Source organism: Gekko japonicus, unplaced genomic scaffold, assembly GCF_001447785.1.
Source record: "Gekko japonicus isolate JY-2015 unplaced genomic scaffold, Gekko_japonicus_V1.1 scaffold129, whole genome shotgun sequence".
Classification (NCBI taxonomy): Eukaryota; Metazoa; Chordata; class Lepidosauria; order Squamata; family Gekkonidae; genus Gekko; species Gekko japonicus.
In genome coordinates, this window is record NW_015168049.1 from 295,572 (window position 1) to 316,250 (window position 20,679).

At 45.0% G+C, this 20,679-nt stretch overlaps 1 protein-coding gene across 1 annotated transcript in view; it reads right to left on the reverse strand.

The window, feature by feature from the left end:
- LOC107113077 (chromosome unknown open reading frame, human C3orf67) overlaps window positions 1-20,679 on the reverse strand; it is a 225,152-nt gene that overhangs the window by 4,515 nt on the left and 199,958 nt on the right. The window contains exon 14 of the mRNA XM_015414332.1: window positions 12,485-12,576. Coding sequence (XP_015269818.1) covers window positions 12,485-12,576 — 92 coding nt within the window. The remainder of the gene's footprint in view (window positions 1-12,484; window positions 12,577-20,679) is intronic.

Consider the following 20,679-nt stretch of genomic DNA (forward strand, 5'->3'; position numbering starts at 1 on the left):
TACATTTAAGAACATAAGAACATAAGAGACGCCAATGTTGGATCAGGCCAAAGGCCCATCCAGTCCAACACTCTGTGTCACACAGTGGCCAGAAATACCAGTGCCATCAGGAGGTCCAGCAGTGGGGCCAGGACATTAGAAGCCCTCCCACTGTTGACCCCCCCCCCAAGCACCAAGAAGACAGAGCATCACTTGCCCCAGAGCCCCTAGCTATACCTTGTGGCTAATAGCCACTGATGGACCTCTGCTCCATATGCTTATCTAATTCCCTTTTGAAGCCGTCCATGCTTGTAGCACCCACCACTTCCTGTGGCAGTGAATTCCATGTGTTAATCACTCTTTGGGTGAAGAAGTACTTCCTTTTATCCGTTCTAACCCGACCGCTCTGCAGTTTCATGGAGTGCCCACGAGTTCTTGTATTGTGAGAAAGGGAGAAAAGTACCTCTTTCTTTACCTGCTCTTTCCCATGCATAATCTTATAAACCTCGATCATGTCACCCCTCAGTCGTCTTTTCTCCAAGCTAAAGAGCCCTAAGCGCTTTAACCTTTCCTCATAGGGAAAGTGTTCCAACCCTTTTATCATTCGAGTTGCCCTTTTCTGCACTTTTTCCAAAGCTATAATATCCTTTTTAAGGTGTGGTGCCCAGAACTGCACACAGTATTCCAAATGAGGTCTCACCATTGATTTATATAGGGGCATTATTATATTGGCTGATCTGTTTTCAATACCCTTCCTAATAATCCCCAGCATAGCATTGGCCTTCTTTATTGCAGTCACACACTGTCTCGACATTTTCAGTGAGTTATCCACTACAACTCCAAGATCTCTCTCTTGCTCAGTCTCTGCCAGTTCAGACCCCATCAATGTGTATTTATATTTAGGATTTTTGGCTCCAATGTGCATCACCTTGCACTTGGCCACATTGAACCCCATTTGCCATGTTGACGCCCACTCGCCCATCCTTGACAGATCCCCTTGGAGTGCCTCACAATCCTCACTGGTTTTCACCACCCTGAACAACTTTGTATCATCCGCAAATTTAGCCACTTCACTGCTTACTCCCATCTCCAAATCTTATAAACCTCGATCATGTCACCCCTCAGCCGTCGTTTCTCCAAACTAAAGAGCCCCAAGCATTTTAACCTTTCTTCATAGAGAAAGTGTTCCAACCCTTTTATCATTCTAGTTGCCCTTTTCTGCACTTTTCCCAATGCTATAATATCCTTTCTGAGGTGTGGTGACCAGAACTGTACACAGTATTCCAAATGAGGTCACACCATCGATTTATACAGGGGCATTATGATACTGGCTGATTTGTGTTCAATTCCCTTCCTAATAATCCCCAGCATATCTTTATTTGTTATCATCACAGATAAGCCAAGACTGGCACCTAGAGAGTCATTAGCAAATCTACACCCATGCAATAAGAGTGTTGCCCTAGGACCTGAGACACCTGAGTTCAACTCTCCACCCCTCTATGAAAGTTGCTGGGTAGCATAACCTATCTCTCAGGGTTGTTGTCAGGATAAATGAGGGGACAAGAAAACAAGGTGAGCTGTCATGAGCTCCTTGAAGGAAGAGCAGGACAAATATGTACTATAGAGATTTCCTTTGGGCAAGATCTTGGTAATCATCTCATTAAAAAGACTATATATATTGTCTGCTTAACTACATTCATCATGTCAGTGCTCTGTGTGTGTGTGCGGACAACAGCCACACAGGAACTCCCAACAGTAGCTTGGGATGAAGAGTATTTGGCTTAAAAAGGAGAAAAACAGCGTGCTGCAAAAGTTGTGTCTGGATCCTGTCAATAAATCTCACCAATATGGGCAGGATGTCGTGGTCATGCGAATGTTCTCTGGCCACTAAATGGGCATCAGTTTGGGTATCTAAGCATGATCTCAAGACAGCAGGGTGATGTTGGTGGTCATCTGTCAATGGACGGACAGCTTTTGCCTCTTCTGCTGTCCTGCAGCGCTAAGTGAATGTTCACTCCCAGCAACCTGGCTTAATAAATCCTTTCTTGAAAATCATGTGATAATCAATACGGCCCAGTAGTTCTCTAGTCTAAGCATGCCACGCTTTTGTAGCAAGGGCTTTTTCATGTTCTAATGCTTATTTAATTCGGTGGATTTTTTTTTAACTTTCCCTATCTTGAATGCTCAGGGTGGTTTAACAACAGTTTGAGAGTCAATTGTATAAAAATAAATTCTCCAGGCCCTGTAACTGTTTTGATAAGAATACTTTAAAACCCTCCCCAAAATAAAAGGTACCTAGAGCTCCTCCAAATTTTGATTATCAAACTACAGGGGGGAAAACCCCCCACAATATGGAACCTGCTAAGAAAACAAAGCAACGACACAAATTGGCTGTTAATATTTGAGGCAACATAACGTTCTGTGAAACTGCTAAATTATGAAAGAAACGTCCAAGAAATGTAATTGAAAATGAGTTCTACATATTGTTTTCATGTAATTCTCTCTTCTTTAATTGACATCACAGTAGTAATTGCTGGAAAACATTTCCAATTATAAAGCCAACGTAATGCTAATGGAGAGGGCTGGCGATGTGATTCCTGGAGGCTCTCACCTCTCCCTCACCTACTGCTCCCCTTGACGGCCACTGGAAGCTCACAAACTGGGCCTGGCCACCACAGCTAGTAGCAAGAGACCTCAGAGTACTCCTGCATGCAGTCTTGGGCCTATCATCTTTTTTTTCATGATTGCAGCTCAGCAGAGGGTTGGGAGTAGTTTATCAGGTGCCACAGTAAGACGGGCTGAAGCTGGAACAGGGCAAGGGCAGAAAACTCTTACATATTTTTGTCATCTTCTGGGTGTGGAACAGCAGTCACTGTGTGTATGTGTGTATGTGGGGGGGGAGGTATTTGTGAATTTCCTGCATTGTGCAGGGGGTTGGACTAGATGACCCTGGAGATCCCTTCTATGATTCTCTGCAGGGCTCCCTGTGCAGCTCTTTAGATCCAAACCCATATTCCTATTTAAACAGTGAGTACACATGAACGCCATTCTATTTGTTTACAACATGTTGCTTTGCACGCCATACATCGGTGATATCATAAGGCGGGGGTCCCCCATCCTTTCTGAGCCTGCGTGCCCCTTTGGAATCCTGATACAAGGTGGTGGGTGCAACCACGGGATGGCGGCCACAAGAGGTGGGCCGACCGTGAAATATCAGGACGTAGATCATGCATAACCCTGACAGTAACTAACATTTCAGGCAGCGACTCTTTTTAACAGGATGCCTTTAAAAATGAACATATCGTTTAAGAATATTTTCTTGGACGTGCCTTCAGTCACACAGTGAAGATCCTTGTGCTGTGGCAGCTGGCGCCGAAGCAACTTAAAAAAAAATGCGCATAGACAATGAGATCCCCAATGACCAATCAGGAGCCCTGCTGGGCAAAATCTCTCCCTGGCCCCACCCACTTTCTAAAAAAACACTTCGCTGGCACCAGGAAAGGTGTCAGTGGGCGCCATGGCATTCCCCGGCACCCTATTGGGGACCCACGTCAAACAGTCACGTGGAGGGCAGTTTTGTGGCTGCACTGGTCACCGGGAGGGAAAAGGGAAAGAGAATGGAGGGCAAAGAAAGTCGTTTGAGGGAGCAGGTGGAGAGGCTTCAGTGGCCTGCAAACAAATAGCCTAAGAATGACTCACAAGATGAGACTGAAGTTCACCTCCTCAACCACTGTATTGGCTACAACAGCCATCCGGACGGCACCTACGAGCAGGGCATGAAGGGTTCTTACCTTGTCATTGACCTCCAGCACCTGATTTTCAAAAAGGCATTGGGAGAATTCATTGAGGTAGCATTGTTCTGAAACACTGATTAGACTTGTGCTCCACGAAGTTGTCAAATCCATTTTAAAAGCCATATAATTAATGGCCAAGTGAGCTCATGGTACAGAATTCCTCTACTGTGTGTAGATGCATGTTTGCCTATTCCGTTCTTGCGTATTTTGAATCTGTACCTACCACAGGCCTGCAAAATGGAGAACCACCAACCCAAATGGTGACCCATCAAGCCAGGGGCTCAATGAATTTGATCCTTGCTTATGACTACAAAAATACAGGTATTAGCCGGTGTTGCCTCTAAGCTGAGTTATTGTGAGCTAGCTCAGTGTTTTAGCCTCCGGCTCACACATTTTTGTCTTAGCTCAGGAAGGATGGCTCCAGAGCAAACTAATTGATGCAGCAGCCAAACTGCTCGCTCACAGTTTTAATGTCAGTAGCTCACAAACCAGAATTCTTGCTCACAACACTCCACAGTTTAGAGGGAGCATTGGTTACCACATTTGACGGCCACAATAAATGGATGGGAGGTTACATTTAGTTTGCACGCACTTGATCTATAGGACTGCCTGCATTAACTGAGGAATGGAAATACAGGGAAATATTCTGCAACAAAGTAAATCAAAATGATTATGAAAACAGGGGATTATCACATTAACTATTCTCCTTGCATCATCAAAATTTTCCACGAGTTGGCTATGAATTCCTCTTCATTCAGTTGATGATGGCCCACATCTTATGGCCTGTTTAACCCATCTGATATAGCATCATACAGTTAGAAGGGCCTCCGACCTACTGCCCAGTGCCGGAAGTTCAAAGCTAGAGTATCCCTGACAGGTTGCTGGTCATGCCTTCCATTTTAAGACTCTGCAGTGGATGGACCATTCCTTAGCTATTATAGTGCAAAACGAGCCATCTAATGAAGCAGAAAACCATCTATTTCTCAGAGAGATGGAAAAATTTCAGTGGCAGCTGGTGCCTTGATGCTTTATACTAGCAAGATAATTGACAAGGTTTCTATGACACGGGGATCACAGCTCCGGGGGCAGATACAGAACAGTAACACACGGAGACGGTCAACTGTAATATGGCCACTAACAGTTGTAAAACACACGAGGCGGAACTTACCTAGATTAGGAAACAGGTTAAATACCCTTTCCCCCCAATTTGACTAGTTGTGGCTGCTGCAGGAAGGCCCAGAGGACTTTAGTGAGCCTCTCACTACATAAGTCATAAATACAGGAATGAAGCTAGCATGCTTCTGTTTGTGTGTTATTCCCTCTTGTTCGTATTCAGCCACCCTGCGCGTTGGCTCATCTGATGCTTTGTGATTCATGACTACTTCCTGGCTAGGCTCCTTCCCCCTCTCCCTTGGCTGAAGAAGAGAGGACCCTCGAGTAGAAACTATCTGCTTGCTTTGATTGATGGCAAGTTTGTGAACTATTAAAAGAAATGAAATCTAGCTCTTAGCTTAAGATGATAGTGACTGTGCCCATGCTGGTAATTGACCACCCTTCTCTCTTATCTGGTAACGGTCCCAAGCCGCACATATAGAGGGGACTTAGAAACAATTGGCAAGAAACCTGAACCTCTTCTAGCAACACTCAGCATTTCTTTAGCCCATCTCATTAAAAACAAAAAAAAGAGCAGAGAGCTATGAGCCTATTTCCCAAGAAGTCCTTTCCTAAGAGCTAAAAGTAAGGTATATGATGGATAATAACTTGATAGCAAATAATAATTCACAGCTGAATGCAGGCTGTATTCCACATTTCATCCTAAGTGTTTACCTCTTTCTGGGAGTGACAGTACAAAGTAACTACTCTGTATGCTCTGCTGGCTCAAAGTAATGGCCTGTTATGTCAGCAGCAGCAGCTTCACAATGTTCAGGACCTATTTACAGCTTGGGAGCATGCAAGACTATTCACGCAATGCTAACTGGAAAGTACGGGTTGTGCACAAATACTCCTGATCTCCCAGTCCAGTAGGACTTGAAGGGAATTTCATGCTTTCCTCCCCAGCTAGTTTTTTTTAAAAAAAAAACAGTCAGAAAAATTACACTGACCCCTCCCAACTAACCTCAAGGTGGCAATGGCTGGACTGTTGAATGATGTTATTTGATCTAAAAAGTTCAAAAACTGAACAGCCGGAGTCCATGCATGGGAAGGAGAGCGCCACGGAAGAGGAAGGAAGCTGCAGATGACTGGCACTGCACTGTACTCACTGTGGGCACCACCTGTGATCTTCCCAAAGCCTTTCCCTAGAGGCTCTTTGGGGACCAGAGACAGAGAAGCAAAAACAAAATGGACTCAGGGATATCAGTGGCATCTCTGAACGTTTTCCATTCAGGCATGTGGCAAGCGGTGGAATGGCTGCAGGAGAAAGCCTAAAGAATACCAATCCTCCCGCCACCTTATTTTATTATATACCGTAACAGCGGCAGAACAATCCCCCTCCAGCCTTCTGCTACAAGTTCAATGGACAGAGCAAGGGATTGGGAATCTGTGATGGTGGCCCACCTCAGACAGAGTGGCAGTTTACAGATCCAGCCAAATCTATCTCTACTGTGGGCGAGTTTGCATCTGCGTGTTGTTTTGTCTTTGCTTGGTTTGATGTCTTTTTAAAATAAAAGTCAAAAAAGAGAAAAACAAATGTTTCCTGTAGTGTTACTTGTTCAGACTGCAAGTGGTGGTTGAATACTGAACAATCCTTCTCTCAATAAACAAAACACCAGAAAATGAATCTATTAGCATGAAGGGTTCAGCCTCGTCTTCTCGCCAATACGCTGTTTTCCTGAATGCAGAGAATATTTTTATTTTGTTGCCCCTCTACCTATAGGTTGAAATGGTACTAGCCAGGAAAGTTTTATCACTTGATTCCGATGAATGCATAAGCAGGGCCCTGGACTCACTGGGTGGCCTTTGGCATTTCATTACCTTTCAAATTCATTTCACAGCATCAGTCAGAGGAAAAACAAGGCCTAGACGTGAGGTAGTTGTACTGGCAAAAACTATATGGTGTTCTGCCCTTTTTGAAAAAAGTGCTATATATGGAGAAAGATTAGTGGGTGTTGATTCTGGAAGGTCACTGTGCATCTTCCCAAACAGCTGCAAGGTCCTTTGGAAGCTTTTGTGAGTGTATCTGAGTTGCTGACTTGCACTCCAGTACGTAGCTCAGGCTTGTCCCTTTTGACAAACAATCTGTGCATAATGACAGCTGTTTGGAGTATCTGGACACTAATCTGCTTCGCCAACCTGAACTCAGTTTTGTAAGCTTGATATTTTCTAAATAAGCATGACGGACATTGTGGAACAATTGTCTGCGATGCATAAACCTCTCCCTGTTTAAGGAAGCACTTTCCACTTATCCATCCCTGATGTGCAACTTGGAGTGAATTCATGTTTGCTACTGCCACTCTTCCAGAACAAACAAACAAACACCTCCCCCCAGAACACCACAGAATAACAACAGAATGTCACAGGGAAATAAGGTTTTGTATAACAGCAGACCTAACTATGAATTAGCTCTGTGATCCACAAAAGGGTCCTCTCGGTCAGTATTATAGAGAAGAAGAAGAAGAAGAAGAAGAAGAAGAAGAAGAAGAAGAAGAAGAAGAAGAAGAAGAAGAAGAAGAAGAAGAAAAAGAAGAAGAAGAAGAAGAAGAAGAAGAAGAGGAAGAGGAAGAGGAAGAGGAGGAGGAGGAGGAGGAGGAGGAGGAAATTGGATTTCTAACTCGCCCTTCATTTAGAGTCTCAGAGCACCTTACAAACTCCTTTCCCTCCCCCTCCTCACAACAGAAACCCTGTAAGGTAAAAGGGGCTGAGAGAGCTCTGAGAGAATTGCTTTTTTTCAAGAACAGCTCTGACAGGACTATGTCTTGCCCAAGGTCAACCAGCAGGTACAAGTGGAGGAGTGAGGAATCAAACCTGGTTCTCCCAGATTAGAGTCTGCTCACTTAACCACTATTTTAAGCACTGAGACTGAAATCTGTACCTGGATGCCGCCCTCAGGGCAAATAACAGCTCCTGACCGAGATAGTCCAGACTGGCCTGATCTCATCAGATCTCAGAGGCTGATTGGGGTGGGCCCCGGTTAGTACTTGGATGGGAGATCATCTAGAAAGTCCAGGGTTGTTATCCTGAGGCAGGCAATGGCAAACCCCAAATGCTTAACCCCTTCCCTTGTGCCACTGTCCGCATGTGAATTGGGCTCTAGTCTGTCTGAGCCTTTTTGTCATTTGTCAGAAACATGATAACTGTGCACTTAGAACAGCTTTTTCGTTTTTCACATCAATAGTATGTGAAGGCCTAAATAATGCTTTAACCACATGCATATCTCTTCACTGAAAGCCAAAGGTGGTTGTAAACTCAGCCTGAGTTTGGAAGGCAAAAGGCAATTGGGGTGCGGCAACTAGGCTTGCCAAGTCCCCCCGGGGGGCGGGGAAACCCCCGCCCCAGAGGCCCGTTCCCCACCGCCGGTGGGTCGGGCCCCGGGGGGAACCCCACCCCAACGTGCACGTCACCCGGAAGTGACGTGACGGCGCGGGTCACGCTGGGGGCGGGGCCATGTCATCTGAAGGAAAACTCTATGGTTTTCCCTCGGATGGTCATGGCCCTGCCCCCAGCGTGCCCCGTGTCGTCACGTCACTTCCGCGTAACGTGTGTGTGGTGCGCGCGCTCTAGACGTGACCCGAGAGTCCCCCGCTCCAGGTAAGAAAGCACTTGGCAACCCTAGCGGCAACTGGGGTATGAGTCTCGACTGGCAATTGTGCGGGGCCCACAAGATCACAGCACGGTTACTGCCCAAAAGGTGACTGTGTGACTACCCTGCCTCTGCAACTGGAAGTTCTAAATGGAGACGCCAGAAGCAGAGCATGCATCTGAATGACATGTGCTAGGGAAGAACGGCAGGGGACGGCTATCAGCTTCGTACCCCATTGGCTAGGGCCCAACAACATTCGGCTGAGCACTACTAGAAACAGAATTCTGGACTCAGTGGGTCCCCCTGCAGGGCAGTTCTTCTAGAAGAAAGGAAGCAAAACAATCATGACAATCTTGACGAATAGGGGATTTTTGAAAAAGGAAGTCATATATTCAGTTTTGTCTGTCTCTTCTATCCTTTCAAACCCACACAACCGTTGGTTAAGATATATTTTTGCGGGAGCAAATGCGTAAGAAACAAACAGGGACCTATAAAACGGAGTGGGGGGGGAATGCTTGAAATAAAGGATATCACAGACATCTTTTATTAGGATGAACAACAAAATTGATTTCTCTTTGTTTTAGGATATCATTAGAGATGCATATAAAACTTGACAAGGGTATTCTGCGCCGGTAGTAAATAACCACAGGTTTTCTTGCCTGATAACTTGATTTCGTTATCTTTGAGCATTTGTGTGTCAGTGATTTAGGAGGCAGCAATCTCCCATGGCTGACAGCTGCTTTTTGTATTGTAGTTTCCACTCTGGCTGTAATTTACAAAACAAGGATTCCAGAGATCTTTGGCTGACGGGGCCACAAGGCATGATCCTACAGGCTGCTACATAGAGGAGTAAATGACTCTTGGGGATAAACTGACCCCAGCCCCACAGCTGACACAAAGGGAGCAGCCCCTCACATTTAGTAGTGAAAGAATGCTAGAAGGAACACTTTCTTGATGTAGACATGTATAACCTGGCTTTCACACAGCTTAAGATTCTAGGGTGGGATCCAAGGGAGAGTGCAACAAGTTCCACATGTTTCTTAAACATCAACCTCCCAGGTCACATCCCAGACAGCTTAAGAACGGAGTGGCATTTTAAAAGCCTATCAGCAGTTGTTGCGGCATGGGGGTTCCCATGTTCCAAGGAACAAAGTCAACAATCTTGTTGAGCACTCTGGATGCCAGTTTAGGTAGTTTGCCTGAGCAGATTTGTGGATCAGGATGGCCATAAGTGTAACAGTTACATTAAAAAAGAACACTGGCTTGGTCCCACAGGAGCATTTCTGCAGATGGAAGGATTTCTGAATGTTAAGTGCAACTTTACTGCTTCTTCCTGAAGCCCAAAGTGCTGCAAATTTTGCCTGCAAAGCATGACTTTCAGTGCAATCCTATGCAGAGTTAATTTGAATCCACTGCAATCAATAGACTGAGACTGGTATAACTCTGCACAGGATCGCACAGCCCATCCTCTCGGGCAAACAAACAGAAACACTCTTGTCTTTCATTAATATTTCTAGCCATGTTCTATACCCAACTGTCTTATTGGCAACGGTCTTACAAAGTGCTTATGAGTTTCCCAGGACATTTACCTGTTGCTTGTTCCAAACTAGATGCTCTGGATTGCAAAAATCTTACTGTGAAAATCTGTTTAAAAAGTACATATAGTTACCCAATTCAAATTTTCCAAATTGGCTTTATTATTCTCGAGGCAGGTGCATTTAATAGCGTTTTGTAGATCATACCGAGTACTTTTAAAATCCAGCACCTCACTTATTTGCTTCATGGGAATCGTAGCAGGGTTATGGCAACTGCTAGGGTTCCTATATTAAGAATTTTCTCAGGTTCCAATCTGAAATATATATCTAGCGTGGCTTTTCACTTGGAAGATTACGATCCCATTCTCTTTGGCGTGTTTAGGGCCCTTAACATAAAGGATTGTCAGATTCTTCAAAGCAAGGCCCTGTCTTGACAGCCGGATTCTATTCTGCTGTCATATGCAATTACAAATTTACACACCCATGAAACGATTCCCAATTTGAGGGGCATTGTCTGCATGAAATAATAAATCACTGCGATGGCTTCATTCGGGAGGGTAGCCAAAGTACAAAGCTGAATATATATATGAGATCTCACACTGAATCCTGTGCACATGGAGGGAAAAGGTAAGAGCCCACTGTAACCCTGAGGTGCAGCAGAAAACACCACCAGAGCACTTGGGGAAAGTGGACAAGGAGAGATTAAATCTGAATGTTGTAGACTCACCCCTATATTCCTATCATGATTGCTTGCGTGAACTATTTTATTTATTTATTTATTTATTTATTGCATTTTTACCCTGCCCTCCCCGCGAACGGGAATTTTACTCTTAAACCTGCAACCTGGAAAGGATTGCTGCATCTTTGGCTCTACTACAAGCTGGTCACCATTTTATGTTCTCTTTGGCTGGTTCAAGCTAATACTCCATTTTGTGGAGGCAACACTGCATTTATAGAAAGTACGTATGTAGGCGTGTTGTTGGCAGGGATCTATGCATGGGCTTGGAGGCATAGATAGCTTTACAAGAACATCTACCAAATTCGTGTTGGATAAATGTATTGGCACCTATTATCGCAGATAGTGATGTGGAAGCTTCCTGTCTGGAGGACTGCCACCATTACTAGGTAAATGGCAGTCCTACCAAGAAGCTACATTCTTGCTGGGCCAACAAACCCTAACCAATCTTGGCACAACGTCTGCACTCCAGGGATTAATTTGAGACAGGGACCACTAGGGCTTAGCCCCTGGTTGTTCTGCCCTTGCACCTATATTCCTGGCTGTGGAAACATGTATGTCACCCGCCATTTTGGGGTTGAAAGGCAGTGTCTGCAGGCCTGTAGCCAGGAATTTCTAAGTCGGGGGGCATTTTAATTCTTCAGGGGGCACTGGGACACTGGCTAATTCGATTAAAGGTGACTCACAAGCTTCAGCCGGCCCCAGAGAGGTGGTGCAGGGGGAAGGCAAGGAGAAGTGGTGGCATGGGGGGGGGGGGAGTTTGTGGCGGCCACCGCATCCTGCCAGAGAGTTGGGGGTCTGGGCTGAAAGGAAGTCAGGGGGCCTTGGCAGGAAGTTGGGGGGGCTGGGTCCCAAAAGGCCCCACTGTAGTTATGAGCCTGAGTGTCTGTAGTACTTAGACTGTCAGCCTAGGATCTGGGAGACCGAGGGTTGAATCCCCACCCTGCTATGAAAGCTTGCTGGTTGACCTTGGGCCAATCAGATCTTTAATACATCACAGTGTTATTATGAGGATGAAATGGAGGGGAGAAGAATGATATAAGCCTCCTTAGGTCCTTATAGAGGAGAAAGCTGGGGTAAGTATGTTAATGAAGTAAATACATAAATTAATAAACCTATCTCATCAGTGAGGCATCCATTGTTGTGAGGGGTTGTTTCACAGCTCAGAAAGACACGGCAGCAGGGGCAGCAATAATGACAAGGAAGAGAAGCAAGGGCGGGGGAAGGGAAAGGCGGAACAGAGCCCGGGGGAGGGGAAATGTTCCAAGAGCAAATATGGGCGTAAGAACAGGGGAAAAAATCAAGTAGGTGAGCTAGCAAGGAAGGGGGGGGGGGAAGCAAGTATGTCAGAAGAGAGATAGAAGCTGGGGAAGAGCCAGAGCAAGAGAGAATGAGGAAGGGTCTGGGAGCGGGGTTTTCTCTCCCCACCGAATATTTGTGCATTCCCTTCTTGTGATTTATAATCAAGAAATGACAAAAAAGAAGAGCCTATCCCTCGATAGTGAATATGGAGGCCACCCATAACTTGGATAAGAAGCAAATAGACATGGGCTTTCGGGAAGAGCCCCTTACATTGATTGATTTATTTAAAACATTTATATTCCACTTTTCCACGCAACTAGGGCCATCAAGGTGGCAATCATACTAATCAGATCGTTACAGACACAGGACTATGTATTCCACACACACACACTGTTCTTACCTTGAGGGATCAAATCTGCTGCCATTTCAGCATGTCCTGCCAACTGCTGGCTTGGAGGAATAATAGGAGGGCTGAACACATTTAGCCAGTCCCTTAAAAAAAAAAGGCACACTTTAAGTCATCAAAGTTCTGGAAAAAAATCTGGTTTATGAAACAGATAATACAATTTGGTGTCACAGGTGGCTGTTAAACATCCACCAACAATTTCATCTCTCTCATTGCTTCCCCATCCCTCACAGGTCTGGTTTGTGAATGGAATCGATACATTTCCAAACAGACTCCACTCAAACAAAATATTTACCAAACTGCAAAGGATCAGAGGGAATTCTCCAACCTTGGAAACACTCTTCTCAATTTCAAACTAGTCATGTCAGTTTCAAGAGGGTTCTCGTCCCCTTTGCCAGCGTGTCTTTGTGTTCACTTCTGATTTTCCTGCACAGAGCTTGCAAAATGCCACCCTCCTTGCTTGTTTTTGTGACTCTGTGCTTTGAGATCAGACCTTTCAAGCTCGCAATGCCGGTGGCACTGGGTTCTGCTGGGCATTCTATATATTGTAACTGGTTGTGATGGGCTCGCAACAGCCCCCCCCGCTTGGATTTCCTGTGATTCTGCTTTGAGATCACTCCTTTAAAGCTTACAGTGCCACTGCTGGGCACTCTTGTGCTGGGTTGTGCTGGGCTTGAAAAAATGTCCCTCTCTTTAGTTTGTACTGCAGGAATTCTGTACACTGAACTGGTTGTCCTGGGCTTCCAACCCCTCCTTGCTTGGAGAGTGATTCTGTACTTCAGATCTGTCCTGTTGAGCAGACATTGCCACAATGCCACTGGATTCTGCTGGGCACTCTTTGATTGCACTAGTACTGCTGGGCTTGCAAATATGCCCCTCCACCTTCAGTTTCTACCAGAGATTCCCTGTCTTGACCTTAGTCCTGTTAGGTTTGCACTGCCACAGTGGCATTGGTTCTGCTGTGCTTGCAAAAATCCCCCCTCCCTTTAGTTTCTACTGCAGAGATTGTCTGGCTTGACTTTAGTCCTGTTGGGTTTGCAATGTCACAGTGGCACCAGTTCTGCTAGGCACATTGCACTGGTTCTGCTGGGCTTGCCAAAATGCCCCTCATCTTCAGTTTCTGCTGCAGAGGTTCTCTGGGCCTTTGATTCTATTCTGCTGGGTTTTTTCTCCTCCACTGGAAACAATGGAGGATGGGGGCATCTTCTTTGGGGGGTTGTAACTCGGACCCTGTAAACCCAATTCTCACCAAACGTGGAGGGCAGGTAGAGGAGCGTCAGCCAGAGATCTCCTGTGAGTTTGGTGTCTCTAACATGCTGGGGGAACATTCTACCATCTGAACAGGTTCGTTTAGCCCCTAAAAGTTCATGATGGTTCATGGTTTGTGAGCTGGGCATGCCCTGAACCACGAACTGCCATAAACTGCATTTTCCTGGTTTGTACCTATCCCTAGACTCAAGTCCTTCAGTACTTGTTTAGCATTTAGGATGATAGATATCCCAGGGTGAAAAACTGAAATACACTTTTACAGATAATTTCTGGACCATGACACTACAATGCACAACCTCCTTGTCAAATGGGGCCACAATATAATGTTTTCACAACTTCTTTATATCTCAACAGTGAAATGACACAGGAGAAAGAGGAATGGAATTCGTGGCATATTGGTGGATCCCAAGTAGAAGCTCTTTTGAGTGGGATACGAAACACTAAATAAGTTCTTCCCTTCTGGCTTTGGCAAACCCCAGAAAAGGTCTAGATCTGGAACTTTAGATTAGATGCTGCCATGGTGTTTAAAAGGTTTTCTTCCCAGCAATGAGGGCTAGAAACCCATTTGAGAAAAGCTACAATCAGACTTTTCTCTGGAAAGCAAAGTCCAATTCACCACACGAACACGATAATGCAGAAAACTAGCATTGCTGCCTGAGGCTCAACCTTTCAGTAAAACAGTATTGCCAGAAAAACCTCACATTTTCAAGCAATGCCTGGTCCAGTCCATCTAAAAATGCAATGCTGAGAAAGTGCTTCTTTGACAAAACGCTCGCCTCTGAAAATAATTTAATCCTGACATGGCTGCAATACACTTTAGGTGCAACACTATTTAGTGCTGATCTAGCAAAAATTCAGGGCCAGAGGATTTCAGAATTTAATCATGGAACATCAGTTAAGATCCAGAGCTACCATTAATAATAATAGTAATAATAATAATAATACCACCACCCCACTAATGGTCCTTGTGAGCGGATTCCTTCTGTTAGCACAAAAAAGTGACAGGCAACCTCCCCCCCCCCCCCCCCACAAACCAAACTCCAGAACTGGACTGCTTGAAATGTATGGACTATCTTGAGAGGCCTCCTCTTCCAGAGAGCAGGGGGTGAGACGGGCTAGAGCAGGCAGCACTTATTCCAAAGGAATGAAGGTAGTAGGAAAGAGGCGTCATTGTCTGTGGGAGTGCTTTTGTCTCTGGTCAGATGTTTTTGGGTTTTGTGGTGCTTCGGAAAGACACAAAACCTTTCTGACACAATAAGATAGTGGAACAGAAGAAATACGATCTTCATCCCTGATGAAAGCTTTCTGTCTCCAGCTAAAAAGTGTGAATGAGAGAATGAGCAAGCACAGGAGTTCGCATGCCCCCCCCCTGGCATGGCAAACAGGCAATTTAAATTGATGGTGCAGTCTCTGGATTTCAAAAAAAGGGCTTCTCACCTCTGCATTAGACAGGCATAGCTGCTGAAAGCTTAAGCACTTGCTATATCTTTACTGACAGTTGCTGCCTGGGTTTTTTTTTTTTTTTAAATAAATCCTTATTTTGTACCCACACTTCTCTAGTAGCCAGGCAGCCCAATCCTAAAACTTGTGATGTCAGTACATCACTGATGCCCATGTAATGCCAAAGCTGCAAGTTGATATCCCCTGCTCCCTAGTTCAGAGAAAAGATACTTTCTGAAAGAGCCAACCCCCACCAATCACGTGAGCATGCAGGCAATGCCATGCCAGCTATATATGGAAAAACCCACTCAAAACACACAGAAATCTGTTGTTCTGTCTATCATGCTTTTCTTCCCACTGGTGACCCAAAGCAGCTTTTCACTTCCTTCTTTCCTCCCCTGTTTTATTCTCACAACAATGCTGTGAGGAAAAAAGAAAAGTCAGTACAACTCCTTGCAGCCCTCCTTGAACTATCTCCTGCACTGGCCATCCCACCTGGGAATTATACAGCCATTGCCTCACAGTGCAGTCCTAAGCAAAGCTGCACTCTTCTAAGCACATTGACTTCAAAGATTTTAGAAGAGTGTAACTCTGTTTAGGATTGCACTGAAAGTCATCTATGAAGTGGTACCTAAATTGGCTAATTTACCTCTTTCCTTCCTCGCTCTTTCTTCCCTTTTGTGTACTCTATTGTGGGCAATTTAAAAAAAAATTTATAAACTGTCTTGAATGCAGTGTGTATGTAGTAAGTAAAAACACACACACATTATTGCCCCTCCTTCCCAGAATGAACTTGTGTGATTTATGATGGGATTTCCTATCTCACAGAGCTCTGGGCAAATGATGCCATTGTTGCCATAATTTATTATTACAAAACCACTCAAAAATAGTATTAGACAAGACTGGCATCCATATTCAGCCTGATCTCCCAGGGACTGCCTTGTGTCCAATAAGTATATGAAATCCAGCCCTAGTCACCCTATTTCCTGGGCTGTTTTGCACATATTTCTTTTTGCTTGTGTATCTGCACTATGCCCTTTTCGGCATGTGTTTTGCTCCCTCTAGTGATCAGCTTGATATTTCATCACTGTATCATCAGTTAATTCCTGAGCACTTATTGAAGTGACCACTACAGGGAGCAAAACATGAGCCGAAAAGAAAAAAAAAGAGGATGGAATACAGGCACACAAGCGACAAACCAAGACATGCGGAACAACCCCTTCAGTCTCCTCAGCACCCCACTGGCCTGACACTGCAAGACTCCCCCTTCCCCCCAAACCTTGCTACTGCAGGCTTTCAGTACTCCAATACGCCTCTCCCCCTCTCTCGAAGGGGGAGGGGGCTCTTGTCAAATGCCATTTCTCAAAGAGGTGTACAAAAACAACAAAGGACAACAGAGTGAGAGAGATACTGAAACCAGAAACACTAAACTCCAAAAGTGGGCTGCACCTCAAAAGCACTGCAGTGTGTCTTACTTTTTAGTGCTGTAAGCATTTACAGGATATCCATTGTATTTCACAGAATATTTTCCTTTCATATTTATGTTTCACATCGACTGAAGAAGAATTCTTATGGAAACAAGGATACTATACCGGGACCTTGTATCGCTGTTATTCTCTGTTATATGGTACATAACGTTTTGTAATCTTTGAACGTTCTGGTTCCCATTTTTATACGATGGCTCAGCTATTGTAGTTAGATTTTGCTTGACTACATCCTATTTGTTCATTTGGCAACTGTGTTTTTGTAAATTTTGTGAGCTCATTTGCACAGTTCTTGTATTTGACTGTAAAAAGGTAAAGGTTCCCTTGCTCGAAAGCCAGTCGAGTCCGACTCTAGGGTTGCGGTGCTCATCTCCGTTTCCAAGCCGAAGAGCCAGCGCTGTCTGAAGACGTTTCCGTGGTCATGTGGCCAGCATGACTAAACATCAAGGCACACGGAATGCTGTTACCTTCCCACCGAAGTGGTACCTATTTATCTACTTGCAATTTCTTGCTTTCGAGCTGCTAGGTTGGCAGGAGCTGGAACTAGAGACGGGAGCTCACTCCGTCATGTGGCAACTCGGGTCTCAAACTGCTGAACTACTGACCTTCCACAGCCTGCAGTTCAGCGTCTTAACCACTTGAGCCACTGCAAAACTGTAGTGTTGTACTATTTTCAATAGAGTTACTATTTGTGAATTTTCATTGGTGGGACACATACTCTTACTATATATGATTCTTTTTCTAGTTAGTGGGGAGCTTTTGGGGTGCAGCCCACTTTTGGAGCTTAGTGTTTCCTGGTTTCAGCATTTCTCAAAGAGGTGGCAGCAAGGACCAGGAAGCCACGTATGTTGACCTGGTGATGCTGTCCCCCTAATGCCAGATTGTGGGTATGGGGTGCGGTTGTCCTGCAGGGAGGAAAGGTACTCTATTCTTGCATGTTTCAAAGCTGAGTCTGGGCATTGTGAACACATTCCAGGGCTCTGAGTTGAGGAAGCCTAACTATAAAAACAGGAAGTACATAAAAGCAAGCTTTGGGCTGGCAGGGGGAAAAAACACATCGGGGGAGCCCATCAACAATGTGGTCTGCTCCCTTTGTGAACCTACCCAACCACTGCAGTCATCTTTGGAGGCCCTGCTTTTGGTGCCACTGCCATCTGCAGCTAGATGGGTGGCAACCCGAGAAAGACCTTCTGGGTTGTGGCTAGGGTTGCCAAGTCCGACTTACCTTGCTGGCGGGGGACTCCGGGGTGGCTCCCGGTGCACGCACGTGCTTCACAGGGAAGTGACGTCATGACGCCGGGCACGCTGGGCCACGACCATACAAGGGAAAACCATAGAGTTTTCCCTTGTATGGCCGAGGCCCCGCCCCCAGTGTGCCTGGCGTAATGACGTCACTTCCCTGTGACGTGCACGCTGGGGCAGGGTTCCCCCTGGGGCCCGATTCCCCGGCGTCTGGGAACGGGCCTCTGGGGCGGGGGGATTTCCACCCCCTGGGGGGACTTGGCAGCCCTAGTTGTGGCAGTGGGCAAGGACTTTTCTGTTCTATCTGGCATTCCTTCACTGATTCTTATTAATGTTTGTTGTTATTATTATTATTATTTGATTTGTTAATCACCCTATCCCAGCTTGCACTGGGCTCTGTTATTGATGGTTGTTTGTTCACTGCCGTGGAGACCCAAAGCAGCGTGGCAAGGTGGCTTAAAATGTTTTAAACAAAAAAATAACAAAATGTTCCTGGATCCCCAGTATAACGTAAACAGTTTTCCAGTGGCCATTGTATTAGCTGAAAGGATTCCACAGTGTCAGTCATGTTAACTGGTTAAAGCAAACATAAAATGGAGGCACCAGAAAGATTAACTTGCAATTTTATTGGAGCAGAGGCTTATGGCACTTAAACCAATCGTCTTTATAGTGTTGGAGGGCTTCTATTTTACAGAAATTCTTTTTGACAATGACTGTTCTCTTATGACATAAGGGGGAAAACTTGTAGCCACATTTCCCTTCTGCAAACCTCCCATTCTGTGGTAGACATGGTGACTGAGAGCATGAGAAGGATCAGTGTTCCCTCTAAGCTGAGTTAGTGTGAGCTAGCTCACAGTTTTTCAGCTTCCAGCTCACAGATTTTTGTCTTTGCTCAGGAAGGATGACTCCAGGGCCAACTAATTTATGCAGTAGCCAAATCGCTCGCTCACAAATTTCATGCCAGTAGCTCACAGAGTAGAATTGTTGCTCACAAGACTCCACAGCTCAGAGGGAACATTGAGAAGGATGTGAATGCTTTAGGAAATGGGAATTGGGACTGAGCTGCAGGACGCTAAAATACACCTCCTGGTAACATCTATAAGTTCTTGTAATAGCATTGTTTTCAAAGAAAGAATCACAAACATAATCCTCAAGGAAAAGGCTGCAGAAGCAGTGTTTTGCTCCAGTAAATCACAAGGTCGGTTGATAAATCCTATAATTAAGAAGGGATTTGGGTTGGTTAATCCATGAGCAGTTTACTTACTACCTTACTTAACCGGATCTACTTTTTGGAATCTGCAGGATTTAAAGAAATGTTCACACAAAGAATTGTGTGCTTTATGTTCATGGTCCATTTAGTCCAGTGTTGACCATTCGGACTGGTAGCATCTGTCAAGGGTCCAGAGAGAGGCTTTCCCAGCACTACTATAAAAATCAAGTTCATTTGGAGATAACAGGGTTACAATTTCAGATCTTCTGCATGCAAAGCATGAGCTCCATCATCCAACTTTAGCTCTTTCTTAATTTTATGGCAAAACTGCTCCTTCTTGCTTTGTAAAAAATGTGTCATCCTTCTATGTTTGCTAGATTTCCCATACCTCCCTTGCCTGGATATCATGGGGCCAATTTGGCTTCTATACCAACTTTCCTCTGTCACCTCCCCTTTCCTCCTATCAGACTAGACCCTCATCCCACTTCTCATGTTGTCTTTTCTTCCATTCATTAAAAAAAATAAAATAAACTGTGTTTCTGAAATTCTGTATGCAAGAAGTAACAACCTATTGTGGACAAAGTCTGTCTACATTTTCTCACAAGAAGTAAAATTCCCCAGATCTTCAAATATGGGTCATCACTCAGTGGTACAGCATACCTTGTATGCACTAAGTCCCTATGTCTCCAGTTATAAGGTTCTCATGTAACTGGGTAGAAATCCCCCCCCCCCCGAGGCCTCAGAGCCACTGCAACACAGTAGACAACATTGCGACAGATGGACCAATGGTTTGACTCAGTCTACAGTACATAAGAACATATGAAGAGCCTTGCTGGGCCAAACCAGTGGTCCATCTAGTCCAGCATCCTGTCTCGCACAGTAGCCAACCAGTTACTCTGGAGGGCCAACAACATGGCACAGAGGCTGAGGCCTCCTCCTGGTGTTGTCTTCTTGCAGGGGTATTCAGAAGTTGACTATCTCTGAATGTGGAGGTTCCCTATAGTCACCATGGCTGATAGCCACTGACAGACCTATCTTCCATGCATCTGTCTAATCTGCTCTTTACGCTGTCCATGCCTGTGGTCATCACTATATCCTCTGGCAGTGAATTCTTCCTTTTAATCACTCAATGAGTAAGAAGCATTTTCTTTTGTTCATCCTGAATCTACTCACCATCAACTTAACTGGATGCCTCTGAGTTCTAGTATTTTGGGAGGAGAAAAAGTTCTCTGTCAGCTCTTTCTGCTCTGTGTATAATTTTATAATCATGTTCCTCCTTAATAATCTCTTATCTAAATTGAAAAGTTCCAGACTCTTCAGCCTTTCCTCATAGGAAAGGTGCTCCAGCCTCTTAACTATCTTGGCTGCCCTCTTTTGTACTTTTCTCAGCTCTGCAATATCACTTTTGAGATACTGTGACTGAAACGGCACACAGTATTCTAGAAGAAAGAGGACACAGCGAGGCCCCAGTGTGTTTCTCACTTCCCTCCAAAATGGGATTGCCCATAGTTTGCAAGGTTAAAGGCGGCCATCCTACATCTATC